Source organism: Oncorhynchus tshawytscha, linkage group LG13, assembly GCF_018296145.1.
Source record: "Oncorhynchus tshawytscha isolate Ot180627B linkage group LG13, Otsh_v2.0, whole genome shotgun sequence".
NCBI classification, from domain to species: domain Eukaryota; kingdom Metazoa; phylum Chordata; class Actinopteri; order Salmoniformes; family Salmonidae; genus Oncorhynchus; species Oncorhynchus tshawytscha.
The window spans coordinates 50,231,071-50,249,730 of NC_056441.1; the positions used below are offsets into that span (position 1 = coordinate 50,231,071).

Here is an 18,660-nt window from a genome sequence, read left to right on the forward strand (position 1 = left end):
TAGACCAACAGGGGATGACTTGCTTCTTTGCAAAAAACATCACGTTGACGTACCAATCTGAACTCACGCGAGGACTGCGATTTCATTGCCAGTGTGCGACAGAGACAGCGAAGATGGCGTCGCAGGAGACCGAAGCTTCTCCGCAAACCAACGGCGAGGTAAAATGAATGAAATTGTATGACTGTCTTCAATTTGTGCCTACTAATAGCGTCATCTGGTTAACTCGAGAGGAGTGAGTGGCACTCCAGATATTGTTATTGAATTGTGATCATTTCACACGAGCCTCTGACGTTGTCAATGCCGGTCGGTTTAAAAACGACCCCCTGCCTTTCACGATGCGTTTATTACTGCATCTGGCAAGGTAGCTGTTATTTTCTGATAAACTAACAGAACTGTTGACAAACCTATTTCTAAATAAAATAATGAGGTCGGTACTTGGGGAAACAGATACACGTCATGACAGTATATTGGGTTAGCCGGATTTAAATTAGTTAACGTTAGCTAGTTATTATTAGCTGGCGAACTAGTTAGCTACAAGTGGCTAGCTAGACTGACAATGCTATTTGGTCGGCGTATGTAGATATCTCACGTTAGCAGATTATTTTGTCGAACGGCTTTCTTCAATGGACTAACGTTATTCCTTGACTGACTAGGCTAGTCTGCTGCCTATCATTATTGATTGACTGGGTGCGAAACGAATCACCGTCCGTCACTGAGAATATATCGAACATCGATGTGATTTAAATATTGCAAGTAGGGATGTGCTTTCTAGATTTGCTGTAGTTAACTAGTTATGGATGTTACATCTTGTTATTAACTAACAAGCATATCCGACCTGCATATTTACAACTGCACTTGGGTCAGACAGGCCACCTGCAAAGTATGGGTTGAAAACCCACTGTACCATAATCCAGGGATGAGAAATGTGTTGAATTATCCCATTATACACCGAGAAGATTGAACGACAAATAGTTTTTCCTAAACTGGTCTCAAAGCGTTTAGTATTATTCTGTATGTAAATCCGATACGCTCCATTTAGTATGATATGTTACCATGTATGGTATGTATTAATTTGTGGATGTCTTTCACCCATTTCGCATGATATGTTAAGAATTTGCTCGATTTACAGTATGTTATGAAATCTGGCTAGGCTAGGCGGCTAACGTCGGCTGGGGGTAGGGTTAAATTGTTAAAGTTGCAATTAGCTAAAATGCTCAAGCTGTCCATGATGACAACTTGCTAAACATTCTTATTATATGCCCATCCATCCACCCCGACCAACCACCCTTTTAATTGTTTCCTTAACATATCATATTAATTTGAGTGTCCCAGATTTACTGGGGAACTCAGGCTGTTTTTGGAAAACTGCACTTTTCATCTTTACGGTAGGTAGCAGAAGCCACATTAGCCATTTTGGAATTGCAGTTTCAGACAATCAGCTCTTGTTCAACGGAGTTGCCTTTCCATAATGGCTGCTGTGGCTATCCCTGGCTATCTTATCCCTGAGACGCCGGCTAAACTACACAGGAAGCCTGTCTGACCCAAGTTCAGCTGTAAGCAAGAGGGTCAGATCTGCTGGTTAGTTGTTAGCTAACTATCTAGCCAATTCATGTCCAAGCTCCATGGGTTCCTTTTGCAAATTTGAGGAACATTTACCTGTGTGACAATTTTGGTTTAGGCAGAGGAAAAATTAGTACTAATTTACCCCTGACATAGTTGGTCTTAGGTAGAAAAACATGTTTTGCTGGTAAATCAATGATCTTTTCTTATAGTGATCATGGAAACTGCACATTTTTGGTTAAAATGTTCTACTGTCGACAGAACAAAATACTCCAGACATGGGCAAATTTATTGTTGTCTAACCACATTTCCATCTACAGTTTTTATGTGAGTAAAATCATGACAGCTGTCATGGAAACCGCTAATTGGTTAGCAGCCGAAAATACATTTGTCCGGTAATGCTTATCAGTCTATAGGGGCATTTGCGTAATTGAGTGGAATTAAATTGGTTCGTGTGTATTTTCAATTTTGTCATGCATCTTTTTTTATCACACATGCACAGCATACGGAGGCTAGTTTGCGAAGCGGAGTAGCTGATCACCTGTCACACACAGTGCAGGAGAATAGCTCCTCAAAAAGTCCGTGCTGAAGTGAAATGTGCTTTGGTAAGCACAGTAATTGCTCAACAAATAACAACTAAATGAGCGTACAGCCGTATATTTCTTTGAAACCTCAATGTTTTACTTTGTCATTGAGTCATGTCTTGCCTTGCTTCAAAGTAGCCTTGCGAAAATCCATTCATAGAAATGTGGGGACAATTATTTTATAAAGACTTCCTCATGCCATTAATGAAAATGGCTCCCCTGTTCAATTGGTTTTCATATCAACTTTCTTTCGTTGTCCAGAAGCCAAAGGCACAATCCTAGTCCTGTTAAAACTCATCCTAGTTGTTGCTATTAGATTCCCCGTCTTTCTAAGTTTCTAATGGAGATTTTCATCAAATCTAATTTTATTGGTCACATGCACATGTTTAGCAGATGGTATTGTGGGTGTAGTGAAATGCTTGTGTTGCTAGCTCCAACAGTGCAGTAATATCTAACAATTTCACAATATACACACATTTAAAGGAATGGAGTTAAGAATATAGCAATTATTGGATGAGCAATATCGGAGCGGCATAGACTAAAATACAGTAGAATAGAATGCAGTATATACATATGAGATGAGTAATGCAAAATTTGTAAACATTTATTAAAGTGACTTGTTCCTGTTATTAAAGTGGCAGGTGATTTCAAGTCTGTGTATATAGGGCAGCGGCCTCTAATGTGCAGGGTTGAGTAACCAGATGGAGCTGGCTAGTGATGGCTATTTAAGTCTGATGGCCTGAAGATAAAAGTTGTTTTTCAGTCTCTCGGTCCCAGCTTTGATGCACCAGTACTGACCTCGCCTTCTGGATGATAGTGGGGTGAACAGGCAGTGGCTCGGGTGGTTGTTGTCCTTGATGATCTTTTTGGCCTTCCTTTGACATCGGGTGCTGGAGGTGTCCTGGAGGGCAGGTAGTTTGGCCCCGGTGATGCATTGGGCAGACCGCACCACCTTCTGGAGAGACCTGCGGTTGAGGGCGGTGTAGTTGCCATACCAGGCGGTGATACACCATGACAGGATGCTCTCAATTGTGCATCTGTAAAAGTTTGAGGGTTTTAGTTGTTAAGCCAAATTTTGGAGCTGTTGCACAGTCTGTCTGTCTGTCTGGGTGGACCATTTCAGTTTGTCAGTGAAGTGTGCGCCGAGGAACTTGAAGCTTTCCACCTTCTCCACTGTGGTCCCGTCAATGTGGATAGGGGGGTGGTTCCTCTGCTGTTTCCTTAAGTCCATGATCAGCTCCTTCATTTTGTTGACGTTGGATGAGATGTTATATTCGTAGCACCCGTAGCACTCACATCCGTCATCATGAAGTGCTTTGAGAGACTAGTCAAGGACCATATCACCTCCACCCTACCTGACACCCTTGACCCACTCCAATTTGCTTACCGCCCAAATAGGTCCACAGACGATGCAATCTCAACCACACTGCACACTGCCCTAACCCATCTGGACAAGAGGAATACCTATGTGAGAATGCTGTTCATCGACTACAGCTCGGCATTCAACACCATAGTACCCTCCAAGCTCATCATCAAGCTTGGGTCTCGACCCCGCCCTGTGCAACTGGGTACTGGACTTCCTGACGGGCCGCCCCCAGGTGGTGAGGGTAGGCAACAACATCTCCTCCCCGCTGATCCTCAACACTGGGGCCCCACAAGGGTTTGAGCCCTCTCCTGTACTCCCTGTTCACCCACGACTGCGTGGCCATGCACGCCTCCAACTCAATCATCAAGTTTGCGGACGACACAACAGTGGTAGGCTTGATTACCAACAACGGAGGGCCCTCGGAGTGTGGTGTCAGGAAAATAACCTCACACTCAACGTCAACAAAACTAAGGAGATGATTGTGGACTTCAGGAAACAGCAGAGGGAACACCCCCATCCACATCGATGGAACAGTAGTGGAGAGGGTAGCAAGTTTTAAGTTCCTCGGCATACACATCACAGACAAACTGAATTGGTCCACTCACACAGACAGCATCGTGAGGAAGGCGCAGCAGCGCCTCTTCAACCTCAGGAGGCTGAAGAAATTCAGTCACCAAAAGCACTCACAAACTTCTACAGATGCACAATCGAGAGCATCCTGGCGGGCTGTATCACCGCCTGGTATGGCAACTGCACCGCCCTCAACCGTAAGGCTCTCCAGAGGGTAGTGAGGTCTGCACAACGCATCACCGGGGGCAAACTACCTGCCCTCCAGGACACCTACACCACCCGATGCTACAGGAAGGCCATAAAGATCATCAAGGACATCAACCACCCGAGCCACTGCCTGTTCACCCCGCTGCCATCCAGAAGGCGAGGTCAGTACAGGTGCATCAAAGCTGGGACCGAGAGACTGAAAAACAGCTTCTATCTCAAGGCCATCAGACTGTTAAACAGCCACCACTAACATTGAGTGGCTACTGCCAACACACTGTCAATGACACTGACTCTACTCCAGCCACTTTAATCATGGGAATTGATGGGAAATGATATAAATATATCACTAGCCACTTTAAACAATGCTACCTTATATAATGTTACTTACCCTACATTGTTCATCTCATATGCATACGTTGATACTGTACTGATCGACTGCATCCTTATGTAATACATGTATCACTAGCCACTTTAACTATGCCACTTGGTTTACATACTTATCTCATATGTATATACTGTACTCGATATCATCTACTGTATCTTGCCTATGCTGCTCTGTACCATCACTCATTCATATATCCTTATGTACATATTCTTTATCCCCTTACACTGTGTATGACAGTAGTTTTTTTTGGAATTGTTAGTTAGATTACTTGCTCGTTATTACTGCATTGTCGGAACTAGAAGCACAAGCATTTCGCTACACTCGCATTAACATCTGCTAACCATGTGTATGTGACAAATAAAATTTGATTTGATTTGATATTCCTGGGCCCACACCTCCATGGAAGGCTGTCTCATCATTGTTGGTAATCAGGCCTACCACTGTTGTGTCGTCTGCAAACTTGATGATTGAGTTGGAGGCGTGTGTGGCCACGCAGTCATGGGTGAACAGGGGGTACAGGAGGGAGCTGAACACACCCTTGTGGGGCCCCTGTGTTGAGGATCAGCGAAGTGGAGGTGATGTTTCCTAACTTCCTAAGTTCAGAACCCAGTTGCACAGTGCAGGGTTCAGACCCATGGCCCCAAGCTTAGTGATGAACTTGGAGGGTACTATGGTGTTGAAGACTGAGCTATAGTCAATTAACAATATTCTTATATAGGTATTCCTCTTGTCCAGATGGGATAGGGCAGTGCGATGGCGATCGCATCATCTGTAGATCTATTGGGGCGATAAGCAAATTGAAGTGGATCTAGGGTGTAAGGTAGAGGTGATATGATCCTTGACTAGTCTCTCAAAGCACTTCATGATGACAGAAGTGGGTGCTACTGGTCGATTGTCATTTGGTTAAGTTACCTTTTGTTCCTGTACCCAAGAAAGCAATGGTGAACATTTTGACGTATGTGGGGACAGCAGACCGGGATAGGGAGAGATTGAATATGTCCAGCCAGCTGGTCTGCGCATGCTCTGAGGACACGGCTAGGGATTTCTGGGCCGGCTGCCTTGCGAGGGTACAGGAATAATTAGACTTATGGATGCCTCCCGAAAGAATAAATGTTTTGTTTTCGAGATGATAGTTTCCAGATTCGACCATATTAATGACCTACAGCTCGTATTTCTGTGTGTTATTATGTTATAATTAAGTCTATTTGATAGAGCAGTCTGACTGAGCGATGGTAGGCACCAGCATACAAGCATTCATTCAAACAGCAATTTAGTGTGTTTTGCCAGCAGCTCTTCGCTAGCATTGCGCTGTTTCAAACATTGCTTCAAGCATTGCGCTGTTTATGACTTCAAACCTATCAACTCCCGAGATTATGCTGGTGTAACTGATGTTAAATGGCTAGCTAGTTAGCGGGGTGTGCGCTAATAGCGTTTCAAACGTCACTCGCTCTGAGACTTGGAGTGGTTGTTCCCCTTGCTCTGCAAGGGCCGCGGCTTTTGTGGAGCGATGGGTAACGATGCTTCGAGGGTGGCTGTTGTCGATGTGTTCCTGGTTCGATCCCAGGTAGGGACGAGGAGAGGGACAGAAGCTATACTGTTATACAGGCAATACTAAAGTGCCTATAAGAACATCCAATAGTCAAAGGTATATGAAATACAAATCGTACAGAGAGAAATAGTCCTAGAATTCCTATAATAACTACAACCTAAAACGTCTTACCTGGGAATATTGAAGACTCATGTTAAAAGGAACCACCAGCCTTTATATGTTCTCATGTTCTGAGCAAGGAACTTAAACGTTAGCTTTCGCACATGGCACATATTGCTATCATATTTTATTGATGTGATTATATTAAGTTAAAATAAGTGTTAATTCGGTATTGTTGTAATCGTCCGATTAATCGGTATCTGCTTTTTTTGGTCCTCCAATAATCGGTATCGGCGTTGAAAAATCATAATTGGTCGACCTCTAATCCCTACAACAGACAATTTCTTCAGGCAATTTGTTCGTTCAACATTGTGGGATCTTTTTGTGTCGGTAAAATGTTTTATGCAATAAATGTAAACTTTGATATCGCGTGAGTCATGCGATTATATGTTTTCGTCCCACTACGACTCGGAAAACCATGCATTTTAAAGATTAAATCAATTGATGACTTCACAGGGTGTTGAAAGTGCAAGGTGATAAGCTTGATGCTCCTTTTCAATAAATATTGAGGGTCTTATTCTGTTGCTGCTTGGCTGCCGTTTTGATATTTTGAAATCTTGCTCTTTTGTCCATAATAATCTCTTTATGTAGGCTATACACGCAATACCAGATTGGGGACATTCTCTATATAACACAACATTTAGAGTTGAAAACGTACATGGGAATTGAACAGCAAAAGTCATGTGCACCATGTCATCACGCACAGACTTTTATCCAAAACTAGTCCGTTTGATGGAAATGTCTCTGGTGGGAAAATGTACATATTTTGTTTAGGCAAAGTTTAGAATATTCGCATGAAAATCTGTCACCTAGCTAGTGAAATGGATGATGTGTATAAAAATAAACAATTTTTGCAAGCTACACTCTCCTTTATCAGTAAACTGTTGTCTAGAGGGCATCCACCAAGACAAGATTGGGCAAGTTTGCTATTGATAGCAACAGTTTTTGTGACAACCAATGGAAATGCTATGGAATCCCATTGAACTTCTGTTTTTTTATTCAGTACATGGAAACTTATGCTGAAAATGTGCTATTTATTTGCACTATGCTATGTCATCAGGCACAGCTTTTCATCCGTAACAAGCCAGTTTGATGGAAAAAACCTGTATCTTTTTAGTCTATAATTAGCTAGTGGAAGGAAACCTATTTTAGGATTCCCTGATTGATCTAGTGTGTGTGTGTGTGGGTGTGGGTGTGGGTGTGTGGGTGTGTGGGTGTGGGTGTGGGTGTGGGTGTGTGTGGGTGTGGGTGTGGGTGTGTGTGTAGGTGAGCAGCAATGGAGCTGTTGCAGCTGTGGATGGCCAGGCTGTACAGACTGCTACTGGGGACCCTGCACCGCAACAGCCGGCTCCACCACCCAATGCATGGTCGGTCATAAAAGGAGTCCTCTTCAGGTGGGTCAGAGATGTGTGTGTGTGTGTACAATTAATTTACAGTGCCTAATAGATTCAAATGCAGGCTTTGTATTGTGGTGTCATCAGGGGATTGTTGCCAGAGACACATTGCACTCTTTAGAGAGAAACCAGTTCACACTTCAAGACACAGGGTTTAAAGTGATAGGGAGGCAACCTTGGTTGTTGATACAATGACTAAAGACCTTCATTCAAGTCATGCACACCAGCAGCATTTAATTAAATGAATCTCGGAGGTGTCTTAAAGGTGTGATTTTGTTTTAACCTTCAGTGTTTGCTAGATGATGATACATGTTCTCAACCTATTGGAATCACTCTATACTCTGCTGGTCTTCTCATGAGTGGAGACAGAAACAGAGTGCTGGGGCCAGCGAGGGATTAGAACGACATGAAGGTGCATTAATGAGTACCAGGAGAGTTGGCTCCTATCATAGAAGCAGTACGGTGTGAGAGTGTCATACTGTTGTAACACATTCCCCTAGAGTATTTCAGTCAGCTGATTACTTGAAGCTCAAAACAAGATGTCAAACTTGGAAGAAGCCCCCGTTGTTGTGAGCCTGACAGTGGTAGCTCGATGGGATACGAGACCATCAGATTAGGCAACAAGGTTCAATCCTTTCCAACGTCTGATGCTATATATATATATATAAAAACAACCGCTTGTCTTTATCTCAACCTTTTGTTTCAGACACACACACTTACTTTACGGTAGATGCTAAGTGGGATCGTTGGTACTACCCTAACATTAACCCTTACCTTAACTGGTTTAAGTTTAAACTTCAATGGGGTGATGTCAGTTGGGTGGTCTCAATCGTAGAAGTATAATTATGTTTCTATGGTCCCAAGCATTCCACTTAGTAAAATGTGTAGTGTAAAGGGATTTTTCAAAATGTTTAATTGGTTTCAATTAGACAAAGCTGACCTTCTCTTCCCTTGTCCTCGTTCTCTGCAGGATCTTCGTCATCTGGGCCATCAGCAGCTGGTTCCGCAGGTCCTCTACACCAGACCCAAGTACCCCAGCAGGGGCACCGCATTTACCTAGCCGAAACCTTTTCCCCAAGGAAAGCCTCATGGTACGCCAACCTTTTCACACCGTTCTACATAAGCAATTAACCCCAGGTCATGTGACTATTGACTTCCTGGTTGACCTTTGGTCTGTGCCTGCTGCTCATTGTAGGTTCTCTGGGTGAACAGCTGGTGTCCGTTGACGAGCTTGGTCCTGGCTCGCTTGTTGACTTGCGCTCAGTAATTTAGTGCACACTGCCGGACAAAGAAGCTGTGCCACAGCAAACAACCACCCAAAGTAGTACCATATGGGCAAATCAATAGGAGAACATGAAGGAAATAAATGTTAACCTGTTTTTCCTTCTGTCCTCAGGACCTGTATGTGTACATCTCCCAGGATGAGGTCTTCTCTGACTTCAACGACACACAGTCCCTGTTCTGGTTCCATAGAGACCTGGTCTACGGAGACTGGAACACTGGAGACGAGGGGGACGGCTGCTATGAGCACTCACTGGACCTGGACATCCAAGAGGTGAGGGGGGGAGACTGGGGAGGGAGAGGTAAGAGTAGGATTTTCTAATCTCTCTCTCTGATCCTATATGCTACAGAAGGTGCAAATGAATGGTTCCCTCTACATCCACGTGTATTTCACAAAGACCGGATTCCACCCAGACCCCAAACGCAAGAGCCAGTATCGTCGGCTAGCAACAGTCCATGCCACGCGAAGTAAGTAACGGACACACACCGCCTACTCTGGTGCATGCATGACCTTTTCAAACTAGTGTGTATGTGGTTTGACTCCTCTTTGACTCTTTCAGTGCTGAACAAGTTCAAACGCAGGAAGTTCGTGAAGACTAAGAACCTGCTGACGGGGGAGACCGAGACCGACCCGGAGATGATCAAGGTCAGATGTGTTTACCATGATTCATAGACCTCATTCCTTTTCAGTCCGTAGACCCAGTCCACACAGTATTGATTGACTGCCGTTCCTCTTTCCTCTCCCCCAGCGAGCGGAGAGCCACGGCCCAGTGGAGATCATCTCCCACTGGCACCCCAACCTCACCATCAACATGGTGGACGACCATACAGCCTGGGTCAAGGGCTCGGTCCCCCCTCCACTGGACCAACGTAAGCTCTACCCACCTATTCTCACGCTTCTCAGTTGGTTATACCAGAGAATGTACTAGGAGAGTTGAGATCTACTGCTTCTTTACAAAAATCTAACTAAAGGTGAAATACCTTTCAGTTACTGCTCTATTCTGGCTGTCTCATTTTCTCAACCCATTATTTTTACCCTCCCCAACCCTACAGATGTGAAGTTTGACGCGGTGAGCGGCGACTACTATCCTATCGTCTACTTCAACGACTACTGGAACCTGCAGAAAGACTACTACCCCATCAATGAGAGCCTGCAGTCGCTGCCTCTGCGCCTGTCCTACTGCCCGCTGTCCCTGTGGCGCTGGCAGCTCTACGCTGCCCAGAACGCCCGCTCACCATGGAACTTCCTGCCAGAGGACACCTACGAGCAGTCTGACGAGGACCAGGACTCTGTCAAGGTCAGGGGTTAGAGGTCATAGGCCGGGGCAGGGTGTAAATAGAGAAGGAGATATAGATCTCGGTTTTGCTTTTGCTCCTCCAATGTAGCACATCTTAGAATCAGACTGGTCCCGGAGTCTAGACTCCATGTTGTTTCCCTGGTAACAGTTGCTAAGGAACTGTGTTGTCTCTGTAGGTGGCCCTGCTGGAAACCAATCCGTACCTCCTGGGCGTGACCATCGTGGTCTCTATCGTACACAGCATCTTCGAGTTCCTGGCATTTAAGAATGGTGAGCTTGCCGTGCCTCTGTTCCCACAGCTTAACTGCCTATTAGAAGACCACTTTTGTATTATATGTGTTCTACGGTGTGGTAGAATGTTGTTTCTATACTCGTGTGTGTGTGTGTGTGTGTGTGACAGACATCCAGTTTTGGAACAGCAGGCAGTCTATGGAGGGTCTCTCTGTGCGCTCCATCATCTTTGGGGTGTTCCAGTCCCTGGTGGTGCTGCTCTACATCCTGGACAATGAGACCAACTTCGTGGTGCAGGTCAGTGGGTTTTTCATTTATTCTCAAAAAGGATTAAATAAAGACTTGTCACCAGACCCTTTGTAATGTCACTCATCACGGCAGGCTCTGTACGCATGTCCTTCATGACCATTGTACTATAGCAGAGTGGTCCCTTTACTAATCCCCATCTCATGTCCCATAACATCCAGGTCAGCGTGTTCATCGGCCTGCTCATCGACTTCTGGAAGATCACCAAGGTCATGGACGTCAAGGTGAGATGGACGACGGGTATTTCAATGCGTTTGGTTGCACAAATGAATCCCTGTTAGCTCATCCGGATGTGTCTCCTCCCCAGTTGGACAGAGAGAACAAATTGTTCGGGATCCTCCCACGCTTATCAATAAAAGACAAGTCAACGTACGTGCAGTCCTCCACCAAAGTTTTCGACGACGTAAGGAAACGCGTCACCACCATTCTCTTAATTTACCGCTCGCATGGACAATCTTGTACTGATGGTTTTTGTCCTGTCCTCTTCCCTCTGCGCAGATGGCCTTCAAGTACCTGTCATGGCTGCTCTACCCTCTGTTCGGGTGCTATGCCGTCTACAGTGTGCTGTACCAAGAGCACAAAGGCTGGTACTCATTCGTACTGGGCATGCTCTATGGCTTCTTGTTAACCTTTGGTGAGTCACTGGTGGTCATTGTTCAGAAGCGTGATATAGTTTGCCTGATTTTTATCTGTAATGGGACTGAGCTCCACCCTGGTCTTGGAAAATCATCCTTTCCTCTCTCGTTTTCTATGCTGTGATGATCACATCGCTAAATATCTGTTGCTCAGTCCAGGACAAGTGGCAGTCTATGCCGTCTTAATCCTCATTTACATAGTGTAATCCTTATTGACAGTCTGTCCTAGCAGCCAGTCTAGCTTTATTGATGGTCTGTCCTTGTCATTCTCTCCTAAATGACTTTAAAACATTTTTTAAAATTAATTGACATTCTGAGCGATATTCTACCCTAAATGACATGTTGTCGTGTCTGCTTTGTGATTGGCTCAGGTTTCATCACGATGACGCCACAGTTGTTCATCAACTATAAGATGAAGTCTGTGGCCCACCTCCCATGGAGGATGCTCACCTACAAGGCTCTGAACACCTTCATCGACGACCTGTTCGCCTTTGTCATCAAGATGCCCATGATGTACAGGATAGGATGTCTCCGAGACGGTGCGTATTACTCACTGCCCTCAAAACACACGTATTTCATACACTTATTAGTACAGCCCATTCCGGTTCTTAACAATGACTATCCCGTTGATATATAAAAAATTAAAAAACTAGTTCCCTTAGGTGTTTTAACGGTACACGTATTCCTACCGAACCGTTTGGTATGGGGACTGCTGTTCGGGCCGCACCGTGGGCCCAAAAGAATGGATTTAAAAAATGATGTACAAAATCAAAACACTAAGCCTGTAGGGAAAGGGGAATACCTAGTCAGTTGTACAACTCACTGCATTCAACTGAAATGTGTGTACCGCATTTAACCCAACCCCTCTGAATCAGAGAGGTGCAGGGGGGGCTGCCTTCATCGACATTCACGTCATTGGCTGTAGGCTATGCATACTCGGCGTTGTATGCCTCTTGAGTACACCGGCGCTGAAAAAATAGTAATTCGGGCTGTTCTGTTAAAACGACTACAGTGGTTCATCATTTAAGAAGTTTCATTATAGTGAGCTTATGCTGGGACACTTGTCAGTGAGTCGCAGTGTTGTCCGTTAATGCTCATTTGAACCACCAGAGGGCGTCTTTGAGCATATCTACACCGTTTAGTCTTTTTGTCATTCTTTTATTAACGAAAACAAAGATGCTGATGAACAAATACTCTATACTACTTTCTATTGGATATACAGTATATACTGTACATCATGCCCTATTTTAAGTTGGCTTTTATTATGTGGATTATAATAATTTACATTTTGTAGGTTGATGCATTTTCATTAGGGAAAATCAGGTCTGTGATATTGAGTTAGACATTTCAAACTTCAGTCTTGTCAGGTGAACTTATCTTTTGGTCTGATAATTTCGTTCAAGCATTTTATTTATAAAAACAAGTTAAAAAGGAGCCTAGAATAATTAAACAATAAATGAACTGCAACATGTTGGCTAAAGCAATTGCAATCACGGTGGAATGCGACTGTTTTTAATCCGGGCTGTACTATTGTATTTGTTGTGTTTTCAAATGGTCTGAATTTAAGTTAATGAATTCCCTGCTACCAATCGCCAGATATCTTAATTCTTATTAGCCAATGCCCATCACGTGATCGGTGTCCTTCTCACAGGCATCGAAGCGTTCAGTGAGGCCACAAGACAGACAGATGCATCGGAGCACGTCCTTATTTAATTTGGAGGCTCATATTGAAAATGTTATCTCTGTCCGCATGTACTTTTCGTCAGCCAACAGCATGAGTAGGCCTAACGGAACAGCAAAAAACCACTAGCGTATGTCAATCTATAGTAGAAATGTTGACCTCTATTGATCAGCTTGGCCTTTCTGTGCGAGAGAAATATTCCAAACATACTCTGGGACAGTTGTGGGACGCAGTAGATCCCAAATGAATACAACCACTGTACATGCATTATTATTATTATTTTTAAAAACATTTACAAGCAACGATGCTGATGCAACAGATCCCAATGTTTGCTTAAAATGTTGCTAAACTATTTCTTCACAGAAGTCCAGCAATGCGCAAACTGCAGTAGGCTATAAGCACAAATGTTCCAAAATGCAATTGGCGGGAAAACACCCTTCTCAAAAGTGCACCGCAAATATGACAGGTGTGAAAATATCCTTCAGAAATAGGGAAGACCCAAAGACTCATCAACAAACATGGGTTGTTTAATATTAGAACACTTGTCTTTGGCTGCTAGACAACAAAAGAAAGTTGAGAACATGAGAGAAATAAATACTGACTTGCATATGAGGAAGTGTTTATAAAAGAATCCCCTTAACATTCCTATGGTCAGAATGTGGCAAGACATGTCTCATAAAATGACAAACGACTGTGTTTTAAACAATTACGTTTATGGTTAAATAGTCTAAAGCTGTGTTCGAATACCCATACTAATATACTACATACTAAACTCAGCAAAAAAAGAAACGTCCCTTTTCAGGACCCTGTCTTTCAAAGATCATTTGTAAAAATCCTAATTTCTTCATTGTAAAGGGTTTAAACACGGTTTCTCATGCTTGTTCAATGAACCATAAACAATTCATGTTTGTGGAACGGTCGTTAAGACACTAACAGCTTACAGACGGTAGGCAATTAAGGTCACAGTTGTGAAAACTTAGGACACTAAAGAGGCCTTTCTACTGACTTTGAAAAAACACCAAAAGAAAGATGCCCAGGGTCCCTGCTCATCTGTGTGAATGGGGCCTTAGGCATGCGGACTGCAGATGTGGCCTGGGCAAAAAATTGCAATGTCCGTACTGTGAGACGCCTAAGAGAGCGCTACAGGAATACAGGACGTACAGCTGATCGTCCTCGCAGTGGCAGACGACGTGTAACAACACCTACACAGGATTGGTACATCCAAACATCACACCTGCGGGACAGGTACAGGATGGCAACAATAACTGAGTTACACCAGGAACGCACAATTCCTCCATCAGTGCTCAGACTGTCCGCAACAGGCTGAGAGAGGCTGGACTCAGGGCTTGTAGGCCTGTTGTAAGGCAGGTCCTCACCAGACATCACTGGCAACAACGTCGCCTATGGGCACAAACCCACCGTCGCTGGACCAGACGGGACTGGCAAAAAGTGCTCTTCGCATTTTGTCTCGGCATCTGAGAAATTTTGGCATACTAACTATGACCAATAAACATACTATATACTCAATTCATGTCACATAGTGCAGTCGTATGATTATTGGAAGACTGCTCCGATGGCAAGGTGGGTGTTGCAGTGTGCAACAGGCACTAGCCTTTCTCTATCAGAACCAAAGGTGACTCAAGTATGTCGACAGAATCAAGCCATTCGACAATAATGTTCCTACATTATATTTGTCAAACATGACTGGCATTTAGCCTATTGTAGCAGACCAAGGGGTTTGGTCAAGACGTTTACACAGATCAGACACGGACAGAGTAAGATTAGCTCTGTTTCAAGGGTGTTTATTTAAATAATAAATCAAAAGAAAAGGGTAGGTCTCCCCCATGAGACCCTTTCCAGGATACTGTCTTCTGGGCTCCGGGTCTTGCTGTATCCTGTCGGGCACAAAAACTGAACTCCCTCCTTTTACCTCAGGCACAGTCTCCAACTATACGGAAGTCACCTTTCTTCCCCCAGTCCCTTTCTCTGTGTGCTGCCCTTCTGGCAGCTTTATGGGACTCGTACAGCTGGTGAGCAATCAGCCAACCACATTCAGCCCCAATTAGTCCTGTCTGGAGAGCCCGTCGAGATCTGGCACATCCAGCAGAGGGAGCCATCGCCTCGTGGTGTAGAATCCGTCTGCCACCAGGCCTCGACGAGTCTCCGAGTGGTGGCTGACCTGCTGTACGCCACACTATATATGTAATTAAAAGTCTCATTAAAGTTTGGCTACATTCTCAGGCGCCTTATGTCAGCATCGGTCCGGACAGGTTGTAGCCTATGCTTATTGGCTATCACCTACACTTTAACATGTACGCTAATTATTTATGTACATTTACATACACTTGTGTTTTTCATAAGAGTAGTTGGGGGGGGGTTGGCTATTTTGGTTAATGGCTTTGGTGCCCTTGCAGAGGGCCTTGGTGCCCTGGCAGCTATTGAAGGCCGAATGGCCATGACCCTAAAATCATGAAATTCCAGGCCTGGCTATACATACATTTTTAGTCCCTAAAAATAGAACTCAACTCAGCAAGTCTATTATCCTGCTGATGGCCCATCAAGGTTGGATGGCTTCTTTTGTATCCCAATAATAGTTTAGGCTGCCGAACGATTTACACCTGACACGATCACTTTGCCTACTCCTAATTCTTGCCTTTATATGTTGGCATGTAGAACCTTTATTTAACCTATTCCGATATGTTGATAGACATTGTACTGAATCGTACAGTATTATGCCTGTTGAGAGGAATTTTGATCATGTTACCGTTCATATCAACACACTCCTAAGTCCCGTTCAACAACTCTCTAAATGGACTTTTTATGCGCTATTGGTATTTGTTTCATTAGTATATTGTTGACATAGTCCCACATTTGTTTTGCATGTTAGCAATCACGTTTAAGATATATAACTTTAAAAAATACAGATACAGCCGGTATGATGCGTTTACCTCCCTCGTGACAGCGAGAAGAGAGAAATGACGTTTTAAAGTTAATTTCCTGCAATTCTACACATGCTATTCTAGTAATTTTGCCATGCGGTGGAGAGACAGAAAATGGCAGTTTTACAGCTAATTTCCTGCAATTCTACACATTTTGCCATAGGGTGGAGGCAAATGTTTGCAGGTTTTAATATGCTAACTGATGGACAGTGGGCCTCACCCCGGTCAGTAATTTGACCATGGTTACTACAAGTTTAGTTAGCTGGCCGCTAGACTAACTTCTGATGCACAACCACATTTTCAAATTTCACCGTTTTGTAATCTATTATTCTAACTCTCAACAGTAAGTTGAGACCTCGACTGAGTTGGTCCATTTGGTCTACAAAATGGTCTGCGGGTCCATCCCTGGTTTACATGAAGGGGAGGAGACCAGGTTAAAGAAGGATTTTCAAGCCTTGAGACATGGATTGTGTAGCTGTGCCATTCAGAGGAGGTGTGGTTAAGATACAGATTGAAGTGCCTTTTGAACAGGTTATAGTAGCGGTGTCAAGAACTGCAGCGCTGCTGGGTTTGTCGTGCTCAACAGTTTCCTGTGTGTATCAAGAAATGTCTACCACCCAAAGGATATCCAGCCAACTTGACACACACTGTGGGAAGCATTGGCGTCAACATGGGCCAGCATCTCTGTGGAACGCTTTCGACACATTGTAGAGTTCATGCCCGATGAATTAAGGCTGTTCTGAGGGCAAAAGGTGGGGTGCAACTCAGTATTAGGAAGGTGTCCTTAATGTTTTGTACACTCAGTGCGCAATGTCGGAGCCATGTTTTACATATTGACATCACATGCATATTGCACTTTATTTTAGTGTTGAGTAATTGTTTTACTTTATGAAAATGCAACATGTTGGTACTCGTGATGGTGCTCTCTTCAGGCTTTATATGACTCATGATCATACATGGAATCAGGAATACCAACACAATTGTTACTACAGTAATTGTTAGCGTTTCATTTTCCTGCTGTACTGAAACCGAACCGTGACCCCCGAAACAGCGATATGTACCAAACTGTGGGTTTTGGTGAACGTTACACCCCTAGTTCCCCTGTAATAACTCTGTTTCCCTCCCACAGACGTAGTATTCTTTGTCTACCTGTACCAGCGCTGGATCTACAGGGTGGATCCCAACCGGATGAACGAATTTGGCACCAGCGGAGCGGAACCCACTGGAGTGGATCCTAACAAGGACAGCACAGCGCAGGGGGAGGTCGCAGCCACTGGGGAGGTCGCAGCCACTGGGGAGGTCGCAGCCACTGGGGAGGTCGCAGCCACTGGGGAGGTCGCAGCCACTGGGGAGGTCGCAGCCACTGGGGAGGTCGCAGCCACTGGGGAGGTCGCAGCCACTGGGGAGGTCGCAGCCATAACAGAAAAAGCAAAGGATGAGAAGAAGAACGATTAACCATGACCAACTTATCCGCCTTTCTCGCCCTCGCTCCTGGGGTGAAGAGGACCTGTGGAAACCAGGCAGAGTGAAATGTCATTTGCCAGAGAAAAGAAGTCATTGTATTCTGTCATGGACACCGCTACAAATTTCAGTCTAACTCTCCCTCTTTGTGTGGGGGATCTACAGCGAATCGTAATTAATGTGGACTTCCTATTTTATTTTTTTTATTTTTAGTTCAAGTGAAGTAAAACAAATGTGATGTACTGTATTCTTTATATTTTGGGTAACAGTAATGATTTGGAGGCCAGGTTGTGAATGTTGGAGGCCCAGTTGAGGGTGGATAGTTGCAGTACATATCTCAGAATTTTCAGATCTTTGCGCCGTCTGTGGATTTCTTGTGATTTCTTTAAAAAAAGAAAAAAATCATTCCATGTGTGAACGCAATGTGTCATGTTGGGGAAATTGGTGAGTTGTGCTGGAGGACTCTGGAAGTGTCCAGAGCCAAGTGTGACGTGAAGGGAACCAAGATGCACAACCTGTCCAACACTACCCGCGAAAGACAGTCTACCCTCCATTTTAAACAAATGGTCGATGTTCCGAACTTGAACAACAACATGAAACAGCCTTGTAGGTATTAATAGAAATATATTAATTATGATGGCTTGATTTCTGTTTTTCAGTCACTTGAATTTATTTTTTATGTTCTGAAACTACAGAATCTCGGGTTGTAATGTTAATAATACTGATGTCAAAGTGTCTAGTAATAGCGCATTTAAGTATTTTTGCCTGGACTTGTGATTTTTCAATTGTTCTACTACATTCACACTCCAAGCAGGACCACCTTGACACACACTTGAGTCGACAAAACATTAAGGACACCTAAGACATTAACGCCCTCAGAATAGCCTCAATTCGTCTGTGCATGGATACTACAAGGTGTCGAAAGCATTCAACAGGGGTGCTGGCCAATGCTGACTCCAATGCATCCCGCAGTTGTCAAGTTGGCTGGATGTCCTTTGGGTTGTGGACCATTCTTGATACAGATGGAAAACTGTTGAGCGTGGAAAAACCCAGC

At 44.1% G+C, this 18,660-nt stretch overlaps 1 protein-coding gene across 1 annotated transcript; it reads left to right on the forward strand.

Moving 5' to 3' along the window:
* The first annotated feature begins 47 nt into the window (after window positions 1-47).
* clptm1 (CLPTM1 regulator of GABA type A receptor forward trafficking) lies at window positions 48-18,364 on the forward strand. Its single transcript, XM_042295859.1, has 15 exons — window positions 48-158; window positions 7,647-7,774; window positions 8,745-8,865; window positions 9,171-9,329; window positions 9,406-9,523; window positions 9,616-9,701; window positions 9,805-9,925; window positions 10,109-10,353; window positions 10,530-10,623; window positions 10,754-10,881; window positions 11,052-11,114; window positions 11,198-11,293; window positions 11,389-11,524; window positions 11,897-12,064; window positions 17,275-18,364. The coding sequence occupies exons 1-15, from the start codon at window positions 114-116 to the stop codon at window positions 17,598-17,600; spliced, it is 2,034 nt and encodes a 677-aa protein (XP_042151793.1). The 5' UTR covers window positions 48-113; the 3' UTR covers window positions 17,601-18,364.
* The last annotated feature ends 296 nt before the right edge of the window (window positions 18,365-18,660 follow it).

What these genes read in the sequence shown, in the direction of transcription:
- clptm1 (XM_042295859.1), top strand. Translation starts at nt 114, where the DNA reads ATGGCGTCGCAGGAGACCGAAGCTTCTCCGCAAACCAACGGCGAG. An exon ending in CCGACCCGGAGATGATCAAG is followed by an intron (nt 9,702 to 9,804) that starts GTCAGATGTGTT and finishes CCTCTCCCCCAG; the next exon opens with CGAGCGGAGAGCCACGGCCC. An exon ending in TGGCTTCTTGTTAACCTTTG is followed by an intron (nt 11,525 to 11,896) that starts GTGAGTCACTGG and finishes TGATTGGCTCAG; the next exon opens with GTTTCATCACGATGACGCCA.